Source organism: Eumetopias jubatus, unplaced genomic scaffold (assembly GCF_037043125.1).
Source record: "Eumetopias jubatus isolate StellerSeaLion01/CBP00866 unplaced genomic scaffold, mEumJub1_p1.0 scaffold_10, whole genome shotgun sequence".
Lineage (NCBI taxonomy): Eukaryota > Metazoa > Chordata > Mammalia > Carnivora > Otariidae > Eumetopias > Eumetopias jubatus.
In genome coordinates, this window is record NW_028274816.1 from 119908790 (window position 1) to 119932328 (window position 23539).

Here is a 23539-nt window from a genome sequence, read left to right on the forward strand (position 1 = left end):
TTTGCTAATCCAATACTTGGAGGAAAAAACCTCTACTGCAACAGCAAAAATTCAGCTTTGTGTGAAAGACCCTGTATTAGAAATACTACAGGAACATTTAAGGTGCTTATGTAGCAAAATTCATGCCACTGGATTGTCAGGTTGGTGAAAATATATGGGTAGAGGAAGGATGAAAATAAGTGCCTCTGCTGAGACAGGTGTTTTCTAATACTTTAACTCATTTAGCAATTGAAAGCATATTTTCTGATAGCGTAAAGTTGATAAAATTAAACTTTGAAATGGAATAACCCATGGATTTGAAAATATTAACATTTTTCTGTACCATAAGAAGAATATAATGGATATTTGTTAAAGTTCTTGTTAAATTGCAAGATTTTACCAAAACACCATAGTTAATTAAACAAACATTTTTAATACAGTAATAAGTCAATAAGAAAACTGAACCAGATTCAGGATTGAAATAACGTAGTCCTCCACGAAGATATCAAAGCCAGATTTTTCACCTCAACCTAAGAAGGAAAACATGAAAGTATCAGCAACTCAAAAGACTATAAAAGAAACACTCTTATACATAATAAAATCAGTATCCAAATACATGAGAACATTCCAATCTGGGAAAACCACAACCAGAATCAGCTCAGAGAGAAGATTAAGGAATCATACCCTGGTCAGAGCCAGAACTGAGGCAATGGCAATACCAGGTCAGACTATACTTCACTCATCATCGCATCATTGCATTTCACATCCTTATATACCTAAGCGCAGTCCAACATTATTTTCACATCCAAGAAGACTTAGGTTAACCTATGAAAAAAATAAAGGCTTCTATATAGTTAAGTTTCAACCATGGACTTCCAATAAGCAGTTCATTTTCCACTATGCTTGCTTTAAAGACTCGGCTGTACAAGAAAGCAAACGAACAAGTTTTGGTTTGGAGGAGCTTGTTTTTGAAATACAGGAATGGAGAAGCATTTATGGTTCAAAAACAACTTTTTTTAAAGATCCCAACCAACATCATGCATGACAAAATTCCAGAGATGTCTGTGAAGGGATTTATAGTCTAATTCTAAAGCAAAAGCTTTAGAAAAGATTTTCTACTAAATTCCATTATAAACTCCTGTTCATTTAATATACAATTTGATTTACAATTCTGCCAATAAAGATAAAAAGTATAGTCATAAAGTTTTTATACTGGAATCTTCTATCTTTTAAGAGTGCTAGACCCAGAGAGGCTATGTGTTGCCAAAGGTCCACAGCAAATTTACAGTAGAGCTGGAAAGAGAACAGAGGTCTGAATACCAGATTTATATTTTTCCACTACCAGCTAAATATGAGGTTTACTTTCATTTTTCTCCAGACCATTGGCAACATAACAGAAGCAATGCAGGGGCGCCTGGCTGGCTCAGTCAGTGGGGCATGGGGCTCTTGATCTTAGGGCTGTGAGTTTGATCCCCACGTTGGGTGTGGAGGTTATGTAAAATCTTAAAAAAAAAAAAAGTAATGCAAAAGTCTAGATAATTCACAACCTGGATAATCGATTTCTGAATAAGAAAGTTGACTGCATTTCATTTATTCTAAATGACACTCTCTGGTGGTATGCTATCACCAACATGGAAAAGTACTTAGGTCACAATGTCATCCTCCCCAGCCTATCAGCATGGTATTGTCTGTACCTAAGTAACAATTCTGGAGACAGCATGTGCTTCCTTCAGCCATCTATAAATGTCAATAGATCGATACTCCTTAGTTAAAAACTGGCAGCTGTTGTTCTGTGTTGGCCATTCAGCAACTAAACTCCATAAAAAGAGAGAAACTAACAAAGTGCCTGTTTTACAGGGGTTATGATTGATCCGTTAGCTCATCACTCTCTACAGGTGAAGTACATGTTATAAATGAGGAAAACAGGGGCACTTGGGTGGCTCAGACGGTTAAGCGTCTGCCTTCGGCTCAGGTCATGATCCCAGGGTCCTGGGATCGAGCCCCACGTTGGGCTCTCTGCTCAGTGGGCGCCTGCTTCTCCCTCTCCCTGCCTTCCCCCTGCTTGTGCTCTCCGTCAAATAAATAAATAAAATCTTAAAAAAAAAAAGAGGAAAACAGAGGCTGAGAAAAACTTAACTTTGTCTAAAAGCATAAAACTGTCTAAAAGCAGAGCTCCAAGTGAGCTCCCACCATACACCGCAAGCACACATCCCTAGTTCTCTTCCTCAGCACACTCTGCTGCATCTGGAGTGCCTCCCCCAACCCTTGCTATCTGGAGAACGCCTAAATTATATAACCCTACTCAAACGTCGCCTTCTCAGTAGAGTGGTCTCTAACCCCCAGTCGTCCTCTTCTGACTCCCACACCCCTTCTCCCCACCACAGCACGCATCACACGTCACTTATTCACCCATGCACATCCCCCACACCCCGTCTATCCCACCAGCCCCACGACACTGAGTTCCTACAGAACCAGGGCCGTGTCCTACTGGCCTTTGCATCCGTTACACTCAGAACGGTGCCTGGTACGGAGGACGAAGGTCAATAAATGAACGTTTAATTCAGCCAATGGGCGACCCTCCCTCCTAAACCTTACCTTCCTCGACTATAATATCAGCACAAAAATAAAGCCAACTTACCTCCAACACTGCAGGTGGGTAAGGAACATACCTCAAGCATCTCTAAGCCCTCCCTCCCCAAGCTTCTACCTCATGGCTGTCCCCACAGCGCCCGGCGCAGGACACCCAGTGCTTACATACAGTGGACCCTCAACAAAATAATGATAATAAAGTCCAACCCCCAACTTCAGCAAAGACTGAGAGGAGCCGTTCTTGCGGGGAAATACGAGTAAGGCCGAAGCCAGGGCATAAACCAAAGTCCCAGACAGGAGTCCACAGCCCGCTTTCTGAACTCCTCAAGCTCCTTCGCCCTATCTCAGGAGGCCTGCAAACACTGATGGCAGCCGACCCTCGGCCTTTTGGTCCCCGGCTACACCCGGTCCCGGTCCTGCTTCCCGCTTCCCGCTTCTCGCTGGCCTCGGCCTTGCTGCCCCGCCGGCGTCCGCTAGCCCAGTAAAGCCCTCATGGAGCAACCAATCCTACGGCCGCCAGCGGGTCACGTGGGCAACAGCCTTTGTCGGGAGGGGTGAGAGGAGCAGCCAATCGGAGGGCGAGGCTGACATCAGGGGGTGGAACGGGCCGGGAGGCGGAAGGGCCTTTCGCGTTGCTTCCTCGCGTGGGGTCTTTGTCCACAGGCTAGTTGGTTTCCAGGCTCTGAGCGGCTCCTGCCTGTCTCCAAGCTCCCTCCCTTGGACCTGGGACGTGTGTGGCCCGTTGCCGGCGCTTTGCTTCACAACTGCAAAGGGCATCCGAGAGAGTTGTGCCTTGGCTTTCCGGGAAGAATTACCGATTCAGATAGTGATCCAACGGGATTTACTGCGCCTGTTCGATTCCCGCGGGAGGGCTAGGGATTAGGGTGGACGGTGGAGGAATATGTCCCTCTCGGTCCAGGGAACTCTTTGGCTGGCCGGGCGCTTGGACGCTTCCTAAATAAGCAGGAGGTGCCGCAAGAAAAGTGCAGCTAAATACCAAAGAAATGCGCAGGAAAGACTTCTTGGGAGAGGTGGCATTTGATCTGAGTCTTGAAAGATGAATAGGTTTTAAAAATCAGGAGATTCTGGAAGAAGGAATAATTTAACGCCCGAATTAAATGGGAAAGCGTGGGGGAACTTACAAATTTAGGGAAAGTCGAAAAAGTGTGTTTCAAACTTCGGTGAGTTAGAAACACCAGGAGGAAATTTAATAATGTATGTGTCCTCTAGCATCAAAGACAACAAAAACCCAAAAATGCCTGGGGCACAGCTCAGACATTACTGAATCAGATATTCTGGGTTTGTACCCCAGGCAGATGTATTTTTAAGAGATGCCCCAGGGATGATTCTGATTTACACCGAAGTCTGAGGACCACTATTAGTGTTAAAGAAAGGGGGTGGTAGGAGATTTGAAAGACAAATCAAGACTTTGTCAAGGATGGTGGCTTGCTGGCTGTGTAGATTACTCTGGTGGAAATGGGAGATTTGAAGATTTCAGAGTCAGAGGAGATCGGTGGTCAGAGCTCTGCTTTAGGAAATTATATGCAACTGTGTTTTTAAATAGATCAAAGGAAGCAAAATGGAAGAACGGGAGCTATTGCAGGTGATTGCAATGATCTAGGTTGAGAGCTAGGTGGCCTATGAAAGGCAGGTGAGGAATGTGATGAGTGTCAGCTAGGGATGGGTAGAAGGTGTCAACCTAAATAGGGAAACTGAGGCAAGGTCAAAATTGTCAAAAAGATGAGTTTATTCAGGAATAGCAGAGGAGTTGCAGTTCAAGACACCCAAACTGTAGCAAACTACAGTGAGTCCCTTGAGGGTTTGGGGTAGGCTGTATTTATGGGCAGGGAATGCAAGGAAGAGAGAGCTCAGAGTCTGTTAAAATAAAAAACAAAGGGAGACCAGCTTTGAAAACTCACCAAGCAGACAAAACCAGTCCGGTCATACAAACAAAACTCAATCCAGCTCATTTTACAAGGCCAACCCCACCTGGGTCATTTCTTGTTCAGACCTCTGGAAACCACAAGCAAAACTTCCTAAGGTTGATATGAGGCAACCCCTGACCAACTCCCTATCATTGAAGAAAATTCCAATATCAGTTTTCTGTAAACCACACATCTATGGGAAATGAGTTTCTCAGTCCTTAAGTTTTATTTTCCTGAAGGCACACGTGTGAGATTCTTCATTTTATATCTTCCGGTTCCATTTTAGATGCAATTCTTTCACAAAGGACATGAAGAAATACAAGAGAAGAATGGAGAAAAATGGAGCGTCTTCTGTAGCAGACCTATAAAGGATTTCCATTGTACTTTAGAGACATGGGAGGTTAGACAGTGAAGATAATGGTCTTTGCATTTGCTATTTTTTTCTCCCTGGTTTTCCCTTCCTTCCCCATTTCTCCCTCTCAACCAGGTACATTTTTTTTTTTAAGATTTTATTTATTTATTTGAGAGAGAATGAGAGAGAGAGAGCACGAGAGGGAAGAGGGTCAGAGGGAGAAGCAGACTCCCTGCTGAGCAGGGAGCCCGATGTGGGACTCGATCCCGGGACTCCAGGATCATGACCTGAGCCGAAGGCAGTCGCTTAACCAACTGAACCCCCCAGGCACCCTCAACCAGGTACATTCTTACTTGCGGGTTCCAGCCCACATACCATCACATTTATGAAATCTTATTCTCACACGCATAGTTATTGTCACTCCTCAGAACACCTGGAGCACCCTGTTCATCTGTTGTTAGTGCTCCAGAGTGGCACTAGGGTATAGTGGCCATGCATGTGGACTACATTTGCAAGCTGTTCTAAGAGTTGAATGAGCACATAGAGAATGCATAGCACATAGAGTACTCACCTGATGTTATTATATATGTCACACTGCAATGAGTTAATACATGTTTTCCCTCTCTAGATTGTGAGCAGGACATGTGTCTCATTCTGGCTAACAGTAAGGCTGCATAGCAGAGTGATGGTAAATGAGATTTGGAATTAGATCAACAGGGGTTCAAATCCCAGCTCTGTTACTTACTAGGTGTGTAGTCTTGAGCTTTACTTCCCTGAATTCAGTTTCTTCATTTATAAGATGGTGAAAATAATGCATGTCTTACAAGTTGTTATGGGGACAATTTGAGACAATCACAGCTGCAAATCTGGCCCAAAGAATGCAGTCACTAAATGGCAGGTTTTATTGTGATGTGTAGCCCCAGAGCATAGTGTCACGTACAGAACACAGTAAGTGCTTCATAATTGCTTATCAAATGAAAAATTGCCATTAAATGCCAGGCACCACACTAAGCTCTTTATGTACATCGTCTCATTTCATTCTCACAAGAATTGTACAGAGAAGGCATTATTATCATTTCCAATTTATACAGAAGTCATCTGAGGCTTAGATTTGCATAACCAAGGTCTCAAAGCCGGTAAGTGTCAGAGTAAGGGTTTCAACATCTTTGGTGATCAAAAAAAAAAAAAAAAAATAGCCGATTGAATGAGAGAATGAAAGTTAAGAGACTTACCCAGAGTCAGTTAGTGGTGAGGGAGAGCCAGCACCATTGCTCTTGGTCAGTGTGCTCTCCATAGTCTTGGAACCATCTCTGTGAATGAACTGAGAGTAGATGGAGGCCAGTATTTGGCAGTTTGTGTCTAGTATGTGCAAGGGCTACGTCCTAATTACCCCTGTTGATAAACTGAAGTGCTTAGTGAATAAACACATCTTAAATAAATCGGAGGCTCTAGTGTTTAGCCAATTGGCAACAGCACGACCAGATCTCCCAAGACCTAAGAAAAAGTACTGTCCAAGCTACTGATTTCAAGTTGTTTTGTATCATGGACATTTGCATTGAGGTTATTAGAGTCAGGATGTGAGATCCTCTCTGGCATGATAACCTAACCATTCGCATCCAGGGGGCTTAACTAAGGAAATTCAAAGAAGAAGGAAGAGAAACTCACTGTGTTCATTGTTCACATTTTCCCTCCTCCCAGTTTGGTTCCCCAAAGTGCACTGAAAAAGAAGGAAGAGGAAGAGTAGGAGGAGAAGAAGGGGGGCAGGGAGGAGGAGGAGACAATCCGGTTCCTAGTTTTTCTGCCCAGATAATGTTCTTCTTGTTCAATGGGAAGGAAAAGGGAGATGTTCAGGTAGATTTCTGATTTTGAAGACTCCTAAACAATCCCAAATCCCAAACTTGAAAGGCAGCAGGAGTATGAGCTTTTGTAGTAGGCAGACCTGGCTTTAAACCCCCACTCTTCCACTTACTGGCCGTGTAATCTTAGTCTCCGTGTGGTATGCCACACTCCCTTCCTGACCCCTCGCACCCCAAAGCACATGTCCAGTAAATGACGGTCATTATTATCTTTCTAAGCATAAGTAACATCAGAAGGATTTCAGTGTGAGAGAGAGGCTGAGAGTTAAGGCAGGTGACAGAACTAAAAGTGAGACTGAATTTGGAGGTGAAGTGAGTGAAAAAGCCGAAAGGACTTTGGAGTTTATTACGTTGCCGTGCTGATGATACATCATAGCATCTGTTCTGTCTCGTATCCTGGAACCTCTATTCAGCCAAACAGGTACAAAGGGTAATGCCAGCAAAGCAGAAGCTGGTAGGAACAGTAACCTCAGTTAATTTAAAAAACTAGGAACGTCCAGAAGCCTACATGAGAATGCCACGGCACGATAAACAAACCGAAACAGACACACAAAGTTGTTTGATGGTATGATTTAGAGCGAGGGAAGTATATTCGTTTCCCTTGGCTATTGTAACAAATTATCACAGGCTTGGTTGCGCAAAACAACAGAAATGTATTCTTTCACAGCCAGAAGTTTGACATCAGTTTCACAGGGCAGAAATCAAGGTGCTGGCAGGGCTGTGCTCCCTCCAGAGGCTCTAGGGGAGAATCCACTTTGCGCCTCTTGCAGCTTTCAGTGGCTGCTGGTCTTCCTTCTCTTGTGGCCACATCGCTCGCTGGACTCTCTGTCTCTTTGGTCACGTTGCCACCTCCTCCTTTGTGTGTATCACATCCCTTCTGCCTCTGTCTTAGGAGAACACTGAGCTGAACGTAGGGTCCACCCAAATGATCAAGGGTAATTCCCTCATCTCAAGATCCTCACTTAATCACATTTACAAAGACCTCTTTTGCTTGCAAGTTAAGACTTACAGGTTCATAGGGCGCCTGGGTGGCTCAGTTGGTTAAGTGACTGCCTTCGGCTCAGGTCATGATCCTGGAGTCCCTGGATCGAGTCCCGCATTGGGCTCCCTGCCTCAGCAGGGAGTCTGCTTCTCCCTCTGACCCTCTTCCCTCTCGTGCTCTCTATCTCTCATTCTCTCTCTCTCAAACAAATAAATAAAATCTTTAAAAAAAAAAGATTTACAGGTTCGTAATCATCATCTTTGGTTGCTGTTATTCAGCCTACTACAAGAAGCTTGCTCTAATTTTTTTTTACATTTTATTTTTAAAGATTTTATTTATTTATTTATTTGAGAGAGACAGACAGAGACAACGAGAGAGAGCACAAGCTGGGAGAAGAAGGAGAAGCAGACTCCCTGCCAAGCAGGGAGCCCAACTCTGGGCTCGATCCCAGGACCCCCGGGATCATGACCTGAGCCGAAGGCAGATGCTTAACCACTGAGTCACCCAGGCGCGCGCCCCAGAAGCTTGCTCCAATTTAACCAGCATCCCCAAATGGGATAACTCTCATCTGTTTGTTTGTTTTCATTTAATTCGGTTGTTTTAATTATAAAAACAATTATGTTCAGTGTACACATTTGGGAAATACAAAAAAAAAGTTAAAGAAAAACAAAAAGGAAAGGAAAAGAAATTAGATAAAAAAAATCATGTGTACTCTTCTCACCCAGGAAAAGCCAGCCCCTCACCAATGAGCATTTTTCTAGGCTGGGTCTTATACCCAACAAAAAAGGAAGAACAGGAAAAAGAAGGTAAAGGTAAATACGATAGAACAAGTGATTTGGAGGCTAATGGAATAGGCTGGTAATTCTCATAACGGATATATACAGGGGAGCCTAATTTAAAATAAATGTAGAACTACGAAATGATGAAATGACATTACCTGGGGCTGGAGAGGCCTAAGTGCAGGTATGCGGACGTGACACTCCGCTCTTCAGAGGTGGGAAGTTTAGCTTTGGCCTCTCACTCTAAAACCCCTGAATGTGTCCATTACCACTTCATTCACTCCCAGAGGTCAGAGCCTGGCTTGCTAATCTGCCCTGTCATAGGCTTTTCTCGAGTCCTTATCAGCCTTCCTCAGTGTGTCAATGTTATGAAGACTAGGGGAGTCTGGCAGAGTCCCTGCTCCTCCCAGGCTGATATCAAAGGGCAGCAGGAGCTATGACAGAAGGCAAATATTTAGACCAGAGCCAGATGTGGAACTGAAACAGCAAGAGGAAAAGCAAGAGTATCAGGTAAAAAAAAATTTTTTTTTTTAATCTCATCCATCTCATCTTTGGGGTAATTTATGTCTGAGAACACAAAGGGCTTAGTAAAAGAGTAGCTAACTTGTAAACTTGTAAAGGACAGTGGGTGAGAAATTTGGGGAAGTTTAGAAAGGATGTTCGTATGGAGCTAGAATCTCAGAAAACTTTGTATCTATCATAGTCCTTATCAGCATCCAAGTGACATCAATGAGACTTGGTAGTCCAGAGAGTATAGGTCTGCTAGTTCAAAAGCAATTTGATTTGTTCTGTGGGCCCCAGCCAGTGGAAATTTTAGGGAGACAAATTATAGTTGAAAAATCAGGAAGCCATTTCTAACAACTGACAGAAAATAGGAGGGTCTAATTTGAGAAGTACTGAGTTACTGGTTGCTGGAGGTGTTCAAGCAGTTGCTGGAAAGCAATTTGTTGGGAGTTGGGAATACTATAGAGAGGACTTAAGAATCAGACAAATGGGGGCACCTGGCTGGCTCAGTCGGAGGAGTGTGTGACTCTTAATCTCGGGGTCATGAGTTCAAGCCCTATGTTGAGTATAGAAATTACTTTAAATAATTTTTAAAAAGAGAATGAGATAAATGGTTAGGCCAGAAGATCTTTAAAGTTCCTTCCAACACTTCTGTGATCCTATTATATCAATAGAATGTTATCAGAAATTTCTCTAAGAGCCATACTTTTACATTTACCTAGAGAAGATGCTCCTGTATGAAAAAAAACAATTCATCAGGTTGATTCTGGTTTGCCTGGAGGGAGTGAGAAGGCAACCAAGAGCAAACTAAGGGCAGAGGAGGGTAGCCATCCTGTGGGATGCCTGCTTTTTTCCCCTTGGCGGGTACAAAGAACACCCACATGGCCTCTGCTTGGTGAAAATCAACAGAAGAAATGGCTCTCTTTTCCTAGAGGAAGAATTTTGATTTGGGTTAGTAAATATTTTGTTTTGCAATTAACAAAAGCTCAGGGGGTTGTTTCTGAAACATTTGCTGCAGAGCCCTGATTTCAATTTGGGCGGCTGTTCTCTGGTCTGTGAAGCAAAAAGGAGATTGACCTCAGTTTAATGACTATGTCCCAAAGTCTCAGTTCTCTTCCAAGTCTTAGAGGTTCCCATGGCCCAGGGCAGAACTATTGAGGAGGGAAAGAAAACTCCTGCCCCTGCCTCGCACTGTGTATGAAGAAATGTATTTTTAGAAGAAGCGTTGAGGAGGGCGCCTGGGTGGCTCTGTCAGTTAAGTGGCTGCCTTCAGCTCAGGTCATGATCCCAGGGTCCTGGGATGGAGCCCCGCATCAGGCTCCCTACTTACCGGGAAGCCTGCTTCTCCCTCTCCCACTCCCCCTGCTTGTGTTCCCTCTCTCGATATGTCTCTCTCTGTCAAATAAATAAATAAAATCTTAAATTATATATATATATATATATATATGAAGAAGTGTTGAGGAGCCACACTGATTTCTGCATTTGGTATCAATAGACATTCTTTCAGGAGTAAAATTTTTTAATTGTATAAAATAGGGCATAAGGAAAACCAAGTTTTATGTTTGTTTTTATAGCAAGATCTTCTACTTCACATATACCCCAGGACTATCCTCCCTTAGTTCTCTATTGCTTTCCTTCCTTTCCTCTTTGAATTATAAATAGGAGCATCTTCTGGTTTCAACCTCTGTTTCTGCATATTCTCTAATAACTTGCTCTGGCTCCCATGCCAACCCATGCCCTTTAGATCCGGGCTCACTGTTGCCGCTTCCTGATTTTAAATAAAAAATGACTAAAAACTTCAGCAATGTAATTGTCCATGATGGCAAAATATTAAGCATTCATCTTCATCTATGCCTGTTCATGCTGGAAAGGCTTGGAGTCTTGGCAAAGTTGTTAGAGAACAGTAATATCAGAGATTATCTCCAATACTGAAATGTATCTCCAATAATTTATGACTTCGAAGAAAATATTGTAATCTCTGGGATACTTGTTAATGTAGAAACCACGTTTCTGTCCAGGTTATTTACTGGAACCTCTTCTGTGTTACCATTTGGAGCACAGAGGGGCTGCTAGGATGGCCGGCCTCCACACCGACATGGAAATGCTCTACCCCGAGACAGTTGTACGCGTGGGCAGGGTGACTTTTGGAGAAGAGAACAGGAAGAAGATGACCAATAGCTATCTGAAAAGAACCGAGAATAAGAAAATCATCCAGGCCACGTGTGCCCTGTTAAACTCTGGAGGGGGTGTAATCAAAGCAGAGATTGATGATAAAACCTACAGTTACCGATGCCACGGGCTGGGACAAGATCTGGAAACTTCTTTCCAAAAGCTCCTTCCTTCCGGTTCACAGAAATACCTTGACTACATGCAGCAGGGGCACAATCTCCTGATTTTTGTGAAGTCCTGGAGCCCAGATGTTTTCAGCCTCCCCCTCCGGATCTGCAGCTTGCACTCCAATCTCTACCGGAGAGCTGTGACCTCCACGGTCAACCTGAACACCGGCAGTGCTCTGGAGCTCCTCAGAGAGAAGCAGTCTAGAGCCCAGAGAGGGAGCTTGGGGGTGAAGGAACTGAGTTCTCAGAAAGTTCCTGACAGGGACATTCAGGAAGAGGAAGACATGAGGATTTCTGCCTCAGAGTTGTTTCAAAAGGACAAGCTCACGTATAAGGAGAAACTCAATTTTACCGAGTCAACCCATGTGGAGTTTAAAAGGTTCACCACCAAAAAGATTGTCCCCCGGATTAAAGAAATGCTGCCTCATTATGTTTCTGCATTTGCCAACACCCTCGGGGGATACCTCATTTTTGGGGTCGATGATAAGAGCAAAGAAGTGTTTGGATGTAAGAAAGAAAAAGTGAACCCTGACTTGCTGAAAAAGGAAATAGAAAACTGTATAGAAAAGTTGCCAACATTCCACTTCTGCTGTGAGAAGCCACAGGTGCATTTCACTACCAAAATCTTGAATGTGTACCAGAAAGATGTCCTGTACGGCTACGTCTGTGTGGTTCAAGTAGAGCCCTTCTGCTGTGTTGTATTCTCAGAGACCCCGGATTCCTGGATCATGAGGGACAATTCTGTCACAAGGCTGACGGTGGAGCACTGGGTGGCCATGATGCTGGGTGTTCAGTCAGGTAAAACAGAAGGGAAGTCGTGATCCCCTCTGCAGGGAGGAGCCCCTTCTATGTCCTCTGTGGCTGTTCCGTCAGGTATTTTAGTTGAAGCAGATAAGCTATTTTGCTTATAAATATTCTCCCATTACAGGGTTTTTTTAAAAAAATATTTTCAGTTCCAGGGTGCCTGGCTGGCTCAGTCGGTGGAGCGTGCAACTCTTGATCTTGGGGTTGTGAGTTCGAGCCCCACATTGGGTGTAGGGATTACTTTAAAATCAAATCTCAAAAAAATATATGTTTTCGGTTCCAAAGACTCAGAATATGAACTCTCTGAGGTCAAGAAATGCTTGGGTGTTAGTCCACTTTGGGAAAGTTTTCCCATCAGCCACGAGTTAGTGAAAGTTCCCTTTTATTCACGGTAACTGCCTGTTGAAAGAATTTTGCAGGCTGATATCCCTAGTCAAAAATGTGCACCGACAGTGTCACTCTAAAAATGGTGTTTGAGAGAAACACTGTTTAAGGATGACTCCACTAATTCTTTCGAGGGAAGCTTGTTGACAAACTTGAATGGTTCTTGTGACATTAGGAGCTAACACCTTTAACCAGTGGGCTTAGGGCACCACCAAGTGGGGGGAAAAACGATGCAAAAAGGAGATGCTGGGCAGGGGTGGGGGTGGGGGAGGTCGACTCCTAGCGGTTTCACTTACCTTGCAGTCTGGTTGGAATCAGCCCTGGTGGTTTCTAATCAATCCATAAAGGACTTACAGGCTGAACAAAGCTTATCAGTTTGCCTTTACGGTCAATATGTTTCAAATTTGATAAATGAAGCTGGGATCAAGACTTGAGTGATTTTGGTGGATCATTCTCCTGTCCTCAATTGGAGTTTACTTTTCTCATATACACACCCCCCAAACTACTTTTCTCATATACACACACCCCTGCCATTTTCTGTTCCATCTAAACCTTGAATGGGGGCTTAAACACACTATAACAATATAAAAAAATACTGTGCTTAACTTTTTCTGATTCTGCCCCCCTCGCCCACTCTAAGCCTTTCCTCTTAGGGATGACTGGGAATCAGAATATCAGAGTTAGAAGGAAATGTAAGGGTCACCAGCTCACTTTGGCACGGGAGAGAAGATAAATGACTTGCCCAAGATGAGTCACACAGTGACTTAGAAGATGGGTGACCCTGCTGGACCCCAGGCTTCCTTTCCTAACCTATGTGAACTGTTTGAGGCATAGAAACTGTGAGTGTCTCAGGCACGATGCACATATCATGTCAACAGTAGTAAAAGCAATAGAACGAGTTTTCTGGGGCACCTGGGTGGAGTCGGTTAAGTGTCTGACTCTTGATTTCGGCTCAGGTCATGATCTCAGGGTTATGAGATTGAGCCCCGTGTGGGCCTCGGTGCTGGGCGTGGAGCCTGCTTAAGATTCTCTCTCTCCTCCCCCTCTTTAAAAAAAAAAGAAGAGTTTTCTTTTTTGTCTGAAACAACGTGCCATGTATTTGCTTAGCAACTTCCAGTCTGACCACCGACTCCAGCTTTCCCATGAGTGCACCAGCTCCATCAGCACTGGGAAGCCCATCATCTCCCATTAAAGTCCTGGAATTGAAGGGGCCTCTGCAACAACGTCTGTTTCCAGGTATTCCCTCTTGATTTCAGCTGAAGGGACTGTTTTCTAAAATTCGTTTGGGGTGCACCTGACTGGCTCAGTCAGTACAGCCTGTGATTTGATCTCCGGGTTGTGAGTTTGAGCCCCACGTTGGGCATAGAGTTGATTAATAATAAGTTGGGAGGAATTGGTAGCAATTAGTCCAAGGCTTTCTCCTTAGAGGAGGTCAAATGTAGGATTTAGCAGACATAATGGTCCTGAAATAATAAATATAATGACCCTTGCTTCTCAGTTGTTGTATCCACACTACATTTTTTGTGCTTTGGGGTTTCCAGTCACATATGGCTTTTGTTCTCCAAATTTGAGAGAATTTAATCTAAATTCCTTAAGTCTATACCATAAGAGAACTGCCCCCGGGCTTTCCAATGAGAAGGAGGTGAGCCATGGGGTCACCTGGACTCTTCCTAAAGCAGAGCTTCTCAAACTGAGCACTATTGACATTCGAGCTGGACAGTTCTTTGTTGAGAGGGGCTGCCCTGGAGGGGAAGAATGAAGGGGACTAAATCGGAGGGGGAGACGAACCATGAGAGACGATGCACTCTGAAAAACAAACTGAGGGTTCTAGAGGGGAGGGGGGGTGGGGGAGGGGTTAGCCTGGTGATGGGTATTAAAGAGGGCACGTTCTGCGTGGAGCACTGGGTGTTATGCGCAAACAATGAATCATGGAACACTACATCAAAAACTAATGATGTAATGTATGGTGACTAACATAACAAAAAAAAATGTAATGAAAAAAAAGAGAGGGGCTGCCCTGTGAACTGTTGGATGTTAAGCAGCATTCCTGCCCTCTACTCACTATAGATGCCCGTAGCACCTCTCCAGCTATGACAAAAAATATTCCAAACATTGCCATAGGCCCCCCCCCCCCAGGGGGCAAAATTGCCACAGGTTAAGAATCAATGTTCTGAGGGCAAGTTCTTACTTCCCTAAAGCATCAGGTTCACACACACACACACAGAAAAACCCTTAGCAGGAAGGAATACCTTCCTCGCAGGAGTGGACCTCTTCCGGTTGAGGAGGGGGTGCTAGCAGGCTTTTCTGTGCAGACTCCTCCCTGCTGCCTTCCCCTGTACGAGAGCTGCCAGAAATGGGAACTTCAGAGTCCTGGCCTGTGAAGAGGGGATACTTTCTTTTTAAGAAAATATTAATTAATTTTTAATTTTAATTCCATTATAGTTAACATATAATGTTATATTAGTTTCAGGTATACAATACACTAATTCAGCAGTTCCATATATTACTCAGTGCTCATCAAGATAAGTGTACTGTTAATCCCCTTCACCTAATTTATCCATTCCCCCCCCCGCCCACCTCCTCTCTGATAACCATTTGATTATTTATAGTTAAGAGTCCATTTTTTGGTTTATGTCTTTTTTTCCTCCTTTGTTCATTTGTTTTGTTTCTTAAATTCCACATATGAGTGAAATCATATGGTATTTGTCTTTCTTGGACCGACTTATCTCTCTTAGCATTATACTCTCTAGATCGATCCATGTCATTGCAAATGGCAAGGTTTCATTCTTTTATATGGCCGAATAATATTCCATTGTATATATGTACCACATCTCTATCCCTCCATCTATCGATGGAGACCTGGGCTGCTTTCATAGTTTGGCTATTGTAAGTAAAGCTACAATAAACAGGGGTGCCTATATCCCTTCCTATTAGCGTTTTCGTGTTCTTCGGGTAAATACCCAGTTTTGTGATTACTGCATCTCTCTAGATATGTCTCCTGAGGCAAGGGAAACAAAAGCAAAAACAAATTATTGGGACTACATCAAAATAAAGAGGGGGTGCTTTCTTTGTACCCAAGGAAACCCACAGTTCCATGGCTAGATTCATTTCTTCCTCTGATGTTGCAGGAATACTTACAATATGCTTTTGTAAATTTTAGTTAGTAACTTCTGTCTCTTGCATTTTCAGTGACATGGGAAGAGATACAGTTTAAACCAGAATCCCTCTGTAAGAAGCTCTTCTCAGATCATAAAGGACTCAAGGAATTAATGAAGACACAGATATATCCTTGTTCTCAGGGGATTGTGATATTTTCTAGAAGCTGGGCTAGTGATGTTGGCTTAAGGAAAGAGCAGGATGTCCTGTGTGATGCTCTCCTCATAGCGGTGAACAGTCCCCTGGTACTCTATACAATCTTAATAAACCCTGGTTGGAATGGAGGGCTTGAGTATGCCCAAAATACTGCTCATCAGTTAAAGCAGAAACTGGGAACTCTTGGTGGTTACACAGGGAAAGTGTGTGTTATCCCGAGGGTGATGTACCTGCCCAGCACACAGCAGAGCACTGGCGAAATCCTCGTGCACTACCCCCAGTCCTACAGGCTTGCCACCAAGGATGAAATGGAAGACTTGTTGCAGGCCCTTATCGTAGTCTCACTGTGTTCTCGATCTCTTCTGAGTGACCAGCTGGGCTGTGAATTTTTCAACTTGCTCATAGAGGAGCAGTGTGAGTTGCTTTCAGAGAGCCTTCAGGAGACACGAGAATTGTTCATCCACTGCTTTCCGGGAACCAGGAAGACAGCCCTGGCCATAAAGATCATGGAGAAAATTAAGGATTTGTTCCAGTGCAAACCAAAAGAGATCCTTTATGTTTGTGAAAGTGACTCCTTAAAGGATTATGTGACGTAAGAATTCCACTAACTCAGCACAATAAATATTTTTAGTCAGTCTTTTCCCCAGTATCACAAAAGTTTAATTTGTGTTTTTAGTTTTAAGACTTTGCAATGCCTTAGCTGCAAAAATGTGAGACCCCAAACTGTATACACATTTCCAAATGATCAGGTAGTTGAGCTATAAATGGGTACTTTGCAATGCCTGGGCTTAAACATCTCATTACAAATTAGCCAACTATACATCACCTTACGTTTCTCTAACTAGAAACATTTTTTTCCCCTACAATCTCTGGCCTTCACTTTAAGAAAAGAAGAAATAAACTTATCTTGCTTTATATATACTTTTTGCTTGATATTTAATGCTTTAAAGTCAAAGAGTATTTTAGTTCATTAGACATGATACCTAACAGGAGCTTGAATTTAAATACCATATGATTTTGTTTATAAAATATTTTCATTCGTTTGACTTCTGAACCAACAATTTCAGAAAACATGCAAATCTGCCTCTGATTTAAATCTTCACCTTTCAATTTAGTAAAAGAAATGGCTGTTATACAAATCCAACAAATGAGGGCAAACGCGTTTTATTTTTTGGTTTGGTTTACCTATTTATTCAATAAATCTTTTCTGGGTACCACTTATATGCTAAGAATGTGTACATGTAGTGTTAGTGGGTGAAAAACATATTGAAGACCTGGCCATAAAGCCTAATAAAGGAGACAAAGAAAAAAATAAGCAATGTGAGTGTTGTGCAATTAGTATGATAATAAAGATATGCTTATCTTAACTTAGGCTGGAGGTTGGTTAATAAATAGTCACTAGGGAAGGAGATCCTTGGGCATACTCTTAAGAAGTCAGTAGAAGTGGATAAAATGAGGGCTTTTTAAGCAAAGGGCACACAGCAAATGCAAAGGCACATGAGAGAATCAGAATGGTGGGTCTGACTAGGCCAGTGGGGTGGGGCGGAATGTGGCAGGTGATGAAGTTGGAAAGGAGGTAGATGCCAAATTGTGGAGGATCTCATAAACTGTGCTAATGACTATGCATTACAGGTAAGTTAAAACATATCCCAGTCAAAATGCAGATTCAACAAGTATCTGTTGAAGCCCAGGAGGAGGGGGCTAAGAACAGTGCTTTTCTTCAAGAAGTCTACACAGTCTAAACTGGGAGAGAACGTGAGTAGGTGTGATTCAAGGCATAGGGAGTAAAACCCCAAGGACTGTATATGTAAAATCAGGAAATCTGTAGGAATGAGTGATATTAGTTGGATCCAAATTAGAGGAGGCAAGAAACAGCCAAGTTATGTAGCCAAGTTATATAAATATATAAGTTTTTTAACAAACTTGGTTATATATACTTATAAATTTATATATATTTATTATATATATATTAAACATGGTTATTTCCCGTCTCCTCTAATATGCTGAAACATACTGTAAAGGAAAATTGAGCTAAGGAAACACAGTAGCAGTTCCAGAGAGGCAAAGCCCAGTAGATTTGTTACCCTCTTGACATGTCCCAGAACTCAGCAACCTCCTGATGTTTTCCTTACAAAAATCTAGAGAGGCTTTGGTTTTTACTACAAGTAAGTGGGGGAAATAGGACTTGCTTTAGAGGAATTTGTACTAGTTCATACCTCTTTTGCACATAAAATTATGTCTCTAGGGACCTGTTCTCCAGTTCTAAAAAGGCCAGAAAGTTAAGTAATGGTAGTAACAGGCATAAATTATTTTTGAGATTTCCTTTACACGTGATAAGCTTGTCTTCAGGGTTTGCCAAACAGCAGAAATAGACTAGTAATAGAAATAAAATCTCCTACCTGGGTTCATTTCAAAGAGTTTCACATGCAGATTTAGTTAGATAACCCCAAAGAGTAAGGTTTGCAATTATGTATTATTCTCTCTGTCAGGTCACTTGTAAGTAGAATGGTTTTGTTGTGTTCATGATACCACTGAATCAGTGAACGAGCCTCTAGATGAGAACTAGACTCTGATTCCAATCCACGTAGGAATGAATACACGGTATTCCCTTTGCTTACATGCCTGAAACCTTATTCTCTCTGGCATCCTTACAGCCAACAAACCACCTGTCAAGCTGTGACCCGGAAGACCTTCTTACAAGGGGAGTTCCTAAAGATTAAGCATATAGTGATGGACGAGACTGAGAATTTCTGCAGCAAATATGGAGACTGGTACTTGAAGGCCAAGAGCATCACCCATCCAAAGGTGAGGGGAGCTGGAAGTGAAAACCTTCATCGTGGGATTCTCTGGATTTTTCTGGACCCTTTCCAAGTCCGTCATGCAGATATTAATGGCCTCCCACCTCCATCTGCTCAGTTTCCTCGAAAGACAATCACCAATGGGATCCACTGTGCTCTAGAAATAGCAATGGTCATGAAAGAAGAAATGAAGAGGATCAAAGCCAATCCACCCTCCAGCATGTCCCTAGACACACTGTCCTTGTTCAGGGAAGCTGCCTACGAGGAAGCAATGTGTGCCCAGGCCCTGCCTGGGGTGTGTGAGACTGAGACTAACCTGACTATGGAACAGATTGTAAAACGGGTGGCAGAAAGGTGTTACGACCTGTTCCAATGTGGCTATCGGCCCAAAGACATTGCAATTCTGTGCAGGAAAGGGGAGGACAGAGGACGCTACGAGCTTGCCCTGCTAAAAGCAATGGAATTATTTGAAGCTCATGGAGCAACAAAGGTTGCGTTCAGCCAGGCCTCTGGTGTTTGGGGCAGTCGCATCATTTTCGACAGTATTCAGCAGTTTTCAGGTCTGGAGAGGAATATTGTATTTGGGCTTAGTCCAGAATGCGCCCTGTCAGAAGAAGCTCATAAGCTCTGCTTTGCCTCACGAGCCATTAAACATCTTTACCTGCTCTATGAAAAGAGGGCAGCTTTCTGAAAATTAGTTTAACAATAGTCAGCCAGAAAGAGCAGAGTCCCTTCTCCCAGGCACCTTTTCACGTATTATCAGTGGGGAGATCAAGGCACAGTAAGTATGGCGTGGAGCCACAGAAATGTCTTTCGGGAGTGACCCTTCCCTTCTGTGTGCTGTCACTGTTCTCTTCCCTGTAAAATCCTAGCAGATTGATTGAGCCTCTGGTTTTCCTAGTCCAGTCCATCTTTCAGGGACCAGAGGTTCCCCTTCGATAGAGAACGGAGTGTGTGACATCCCCTGCCAATGTATCTGCAGTGAGTCCCCAAAGTCTTCAAGCCAAACCAATTTCCAAGGCTTTGCATGCTACACCCTGACTTACTCCCCTAACACATCTTTGTTCTATCTCCTCTCCCAGGATGTCTAAGGCACCCCAACCTTGCTGGCCTATGTTGGGAGTGGTGGGTAGGATGACTTCCCGGCTACTAACTTGGGGTATCTGAAGGGCAACACCTTGGTTAGCACCTCCTACTGGCTATGGGTCTCAAGCTTAATGGGCCTAGAACTTGATTTCCTCTTTGTGCTAAGTATGGCTTAATCTCTTGGGGATGGATTTATGCTAATCAAGCTCACAAAAGACCAATGCGCAGATGAAAATCTCACTCTGCCAATTTACAGTGAGGATTGTAGTAATAGGTGGGCCAGAAGCTTTTGCTAATCAGTATATTCGCTAGTAACCCAGGAGGCCAAATTATATAAGCATAGCTTTGCGGCGATGGTAATCTCATTCAAATGTATGAAGACTCAAAGCATTGTTAGACTATTGCGATCATCTCTAAAATAGGAATATTTTGACCACAAGAACTAGACAGGTCAGGTTTACAAAATAAAGCAAATTTAGAAGGCAAAGGGTGACTAGGTATTCCATATCCTCTGCCTCAGCTGAAATTGCTCTTCTCCCCTAGTTTCTAAACTTTCCAGGTTGACCACCAGCCTTCTTCCTCACTCCTCCCAACACACACACACACACACACACACACACACACACACACACACACACATTTTGCTCCCATTCATTCTCCACCTGTTGATACATTCACATAGGCTCAAAAGTGCTTATACTCTGCTGCTGGCCTGGGAAGTGGTCTGTCTCTAAGAGGCCTTTGCGCATCCCTGAGCTCTTCTGTTATGATTTGCTGTTAATGTTACTCTAATTCTGAGTTTCCAGGGAGCCTGGAAGGCAACTCTACCACCTACACACCCCCCCACCCCTGTACACACTCCTGGCTACTTGCTGTGCTCTCTTATCAGCCTTCAAACTCTTGTCTGCCCCTCTACCTGCTGAAATCCTTGCTTGCCAGTCAAGTCCTTGTTCAAATGCCCAACTCCTCTAGTAAACTTTCACCACCCCCTACCTTAAATTTGGTCTCCCCTTTTGCAGCCATTCTGTGGCTTAAAAGACTTCTGATGATAGTGCCAAACTCATTCTAAATTGTGCCAGAGAAGTAGCTGTTGGCATCATGAGATCTTTGCAATATCTTCCTATCACGTCTTCTTTCCAATGTATGGGAAATAGAAATAAAAATCAAAGTTCCCTTTCTCTAGTAGCTCCCCAAATAGCGAAGCCAATGCTGTGCTCTTCAACGCAATCTCACTGTCCTGTCTGTAATGATTGTTACGTTGCTTTGGAAATACTCCGATTTCCAGATTGTTTTTAATTCTGGAAAGGTTTAGGACAACCTTATTGATACTGGAGAGGCATGAATGCAAAAGAGAGTGTGGAAGTAGTCCTCTGGCTATAATTTCAGATAAAACCTATCATCAGCTTTCCAAGGGGTGGGAGAGCAGGCAGGGCTTGGAAAAGCATTCCTAGCAGCCTTTTTAATTGCCCAGGCCACCAGATAGGCCAGTCTGAACCTATGGGCCAGCTGTCTCGGCGAATGGATTGAACAGAAGAACTTGTCCCCTGACTCTTGCTGCTTCAATTACTTGACATTTCCTCCTTTGTACCTTTCCTTGGGGTTTTGGGAGTACTTTGGGTGGGAGAAATAAAGTTCAACAATTAATTAGCTTCTGATGAAGGAAAGATACCAGTGCATGAACATTTGGATAATGGGAGATGTGTGAATTCTCTAAAAATAAAGAGTCAAAAGTGGAGAGGGATTAGGGGAATAGAAAACAGGGGCCCCTGGGTGGCTCAGTCGTTAAGCGTCTGCCTTCGGCTCAGGTCGTGATCCCGGGGTCCTGGGATCGAGCCCCGCATCGGGCTCCCTGCTCCGTGGGAAGCCTGCTTCTCCCTCTCCCACTCCCCCTGCTTGTGTTCCCTCTCTCACTGTGTCTCCCTCTGTCAAATAAATAAATAAAATCTTTAAAAAAAAGAAAGAAAGAAAACAGGGAATTGCTATATTTTAGTCATAAGCCTCAGTACCATTCAACTTTTTAAAACAATATGTATATATTATATAATTTGATGAAATAATTCATTTTTAAAAGAATTGTTTTATGTATCGAATTGGAGAGTCTATCAGTTCTTAGTCTCCTCCAACAGCTCAGTTTGGCATAAAGTAGAAAGCCTAACTCAGTGGTTCTCAACCCTGGCTACTCATTAAAATCATCTGCCCTATGGCACAGAGGCTTTTAAAAAATACCTGTGATCTGGGGTGTGGGGGTGGTGCAGATGGTACAGTTGACTGAGCGCCTGACTCTTGATTTCAGCTCAGGTCTGGATCTCAGGGTCGTCATTTCAAGCCCTGTGTTGGGCTCCACACTCGGTGTGGAGCCTACTTAAACAAACAAAAAAAACCCAGTGATCAGACCAAACAGTCAACCAATTAAATAAGCATCTCTGGGCATCAGCTTGAGCAACTATATTTATTAAAAGTAATCCAGATGATTCTAATATACCACCAGGTTGAGAACTATTGAGCCCAAGTCTGTTCTTTTTGTCCTCAAATAGATGTATACACATATTTCTCTTCCCATCAGACCTTGAGAGTAAGGATGGTCACTTATACATTTTTATTTCCCCAAATGCTACTAGTGCAGTGCTTCAAATATGGTGAGTCCTCAGTAATTATTTGTTGAATGGACTTGCTGCTTTCAGAAAATCAGAATCTGCTAGGGACAACGCCTCTATTCACTGATGTGGATATCTAATTTTGGAGCCTTCAAAGAGGTCAGTGTGGAGAATAATCAGCACTGAAACAATGAAGAATAAGAGAATGAAGGAATTTAAACTGTTTTTAGGCAAGGGGTAAAATTAAAGGTCCATGTTGCTGGAAGTTCATTAGATTTGAGTTTGAGATTTGGAACTGGTGGGGACTGAGAATAATTGACTTAGAAATCTACTTTTCTACAGACTCTTAATATACTGCATAAAACAATTCGTTTGATGAAATAACTTACTGTTATAAGCATCTAAAACTTACTTTAAAAAAGAAGGGTGGTATATAATTCTATTGTGTAAGTTTAAGAAATGGACAAAGACAAAATTAAAAGTTCTTATGTTATCCAGGCATACCTTTTTTTTATTTTTGCTTATTTATTTCCATTCTTCATTGATATACAAAAAATGATCAAGTTATACAATTTTATATCCTGTGTGCATTTTCTCCATTGAACCTTTTTGTGAAGCATTGTTGTAGATTGCATTATTGTTCCTAATACTTCATCACTCTCCGTGCTATACTTTTTGTAGTTCCTAATATTAGAGTGGGAGGATATCCCCACCCCACCCCGTGATGTGGGCGTGGCCATGTGACTTTATTTGGCTGATGAAATGTCAGTTGTGATGTGCACAGATGCTTTACTATTTCAGCAGTACGCCTGTTCTCCGGGCTTCTGTTCCTGCCATGCAAAGATAGGTCTCAGGCAGCCCACCAGTCACTGATGAGTGACAGATGTGAAATGGGCTTACACTCAGCTCTCAGCCTGAAGCCAAGTTCGACCGATCCTGACTAGGTTAGCCAAAACCCAGCTGATCTACAGATGCATATGTGAGAAATGCCTGCTTAGTATTGTCCACCTGAGATTTCAAGGTTTTTGCAGCATAATATTCCAGGAGATTATAATTTTACACTATCGAAATTGAGCCAGGCACATAGGCATACAGCCTTTTCTTTCTTTGGTATGTATAAATCCCCAGAGATGAGATTCCTGGATCAAAAAGGTGGCCTAGATAAAAGATTCACCTCATTTATGTAGTGTTCTGATGGGAAGTGGATAGGAAAGGCCCAGGGACTGTACCTGACCATGCAGATGTGTTGCCTTAAATAA

The 23539-nt window shown here is 43.0% G+C and overlaps 1 protein-coding gene, 2 long non-coding RNA genes and 1 other non-coding gene across 5 annotated transcripts; 1 reads left to right on the top strand and 3 right to left on the bottom strand.

The window, feature by feature from the left end:
- Positions 1-392: 392 nt before the first annotated feature.
- LOC148163477 (uncharacterized) lies at positions 393-3041 on the bottom strand. The gene is made up of 2 exons (XR_015769359.1): positions 664-3041; positions 393-509 (listed from the first exon to the last, which is right to left on the bottom strand). It is a non-coding gene; the product is annotated as an uncharacterized LOC148163477 (long non-coding RNA).
- LOC114214050 (Z30 small nucleolar RNA) lies at positions 634-730 on the bottom strand. The gene has a single exon (XR_003610321.1). It is a non-coding gene; the product is annotated as a Z30 small nucleolar RNA (small nucleolar RNA).
- A 4215-nt stretch (positions 3042-7256) lies between the features above and the next one.
- LOC114213985 (uncharacterized) lies at positions 7257-8790 on the bottom strand. The gene is made up of 2 exons (XR_003610299.2): positions 8621-8790; positions 7257-7584 (listed from the first exon to the last, which is right to left on the bottom strand). It is a non-coding gene; the product is annotated as an uncharacterized LOC114213985 (long non-coding RNA).
- Positions 8791-8866: 76 nt separating this feature from the next.
- SLFN14 (schlafen family member 14) lies at positions 8867-20270 on the top strand. Of its 2 annotated transcripts, XM_028109392.2 has the most exons (5): positions 8867-8972; positions 10985-12100; positions 13598-13726; positions 15680-16394; positions 18457-20270. In XM_028109392.2, the coding sequence occupies exons 2-5, from the start codon at positions 11041-11043 to the stop codon at positions 19289-19291; spliced, it is 2739 nt and encodes a 912-aa protein (XP_027965193.1). In that variant the 5' UTR covers positions 8867-8972; positions 10985-11040; the 3' UTR covers positions 19292-20270. The 2 variants fall into 2 exon arrangements, with proteins under 2 accessions (XP_027965193.1, XP_087884487.1); XM_088028361.1 differs by lacking the exon at positions 13598-13726.
- Positions 20271-23539: the final 3269 nt, after the last annotated feature.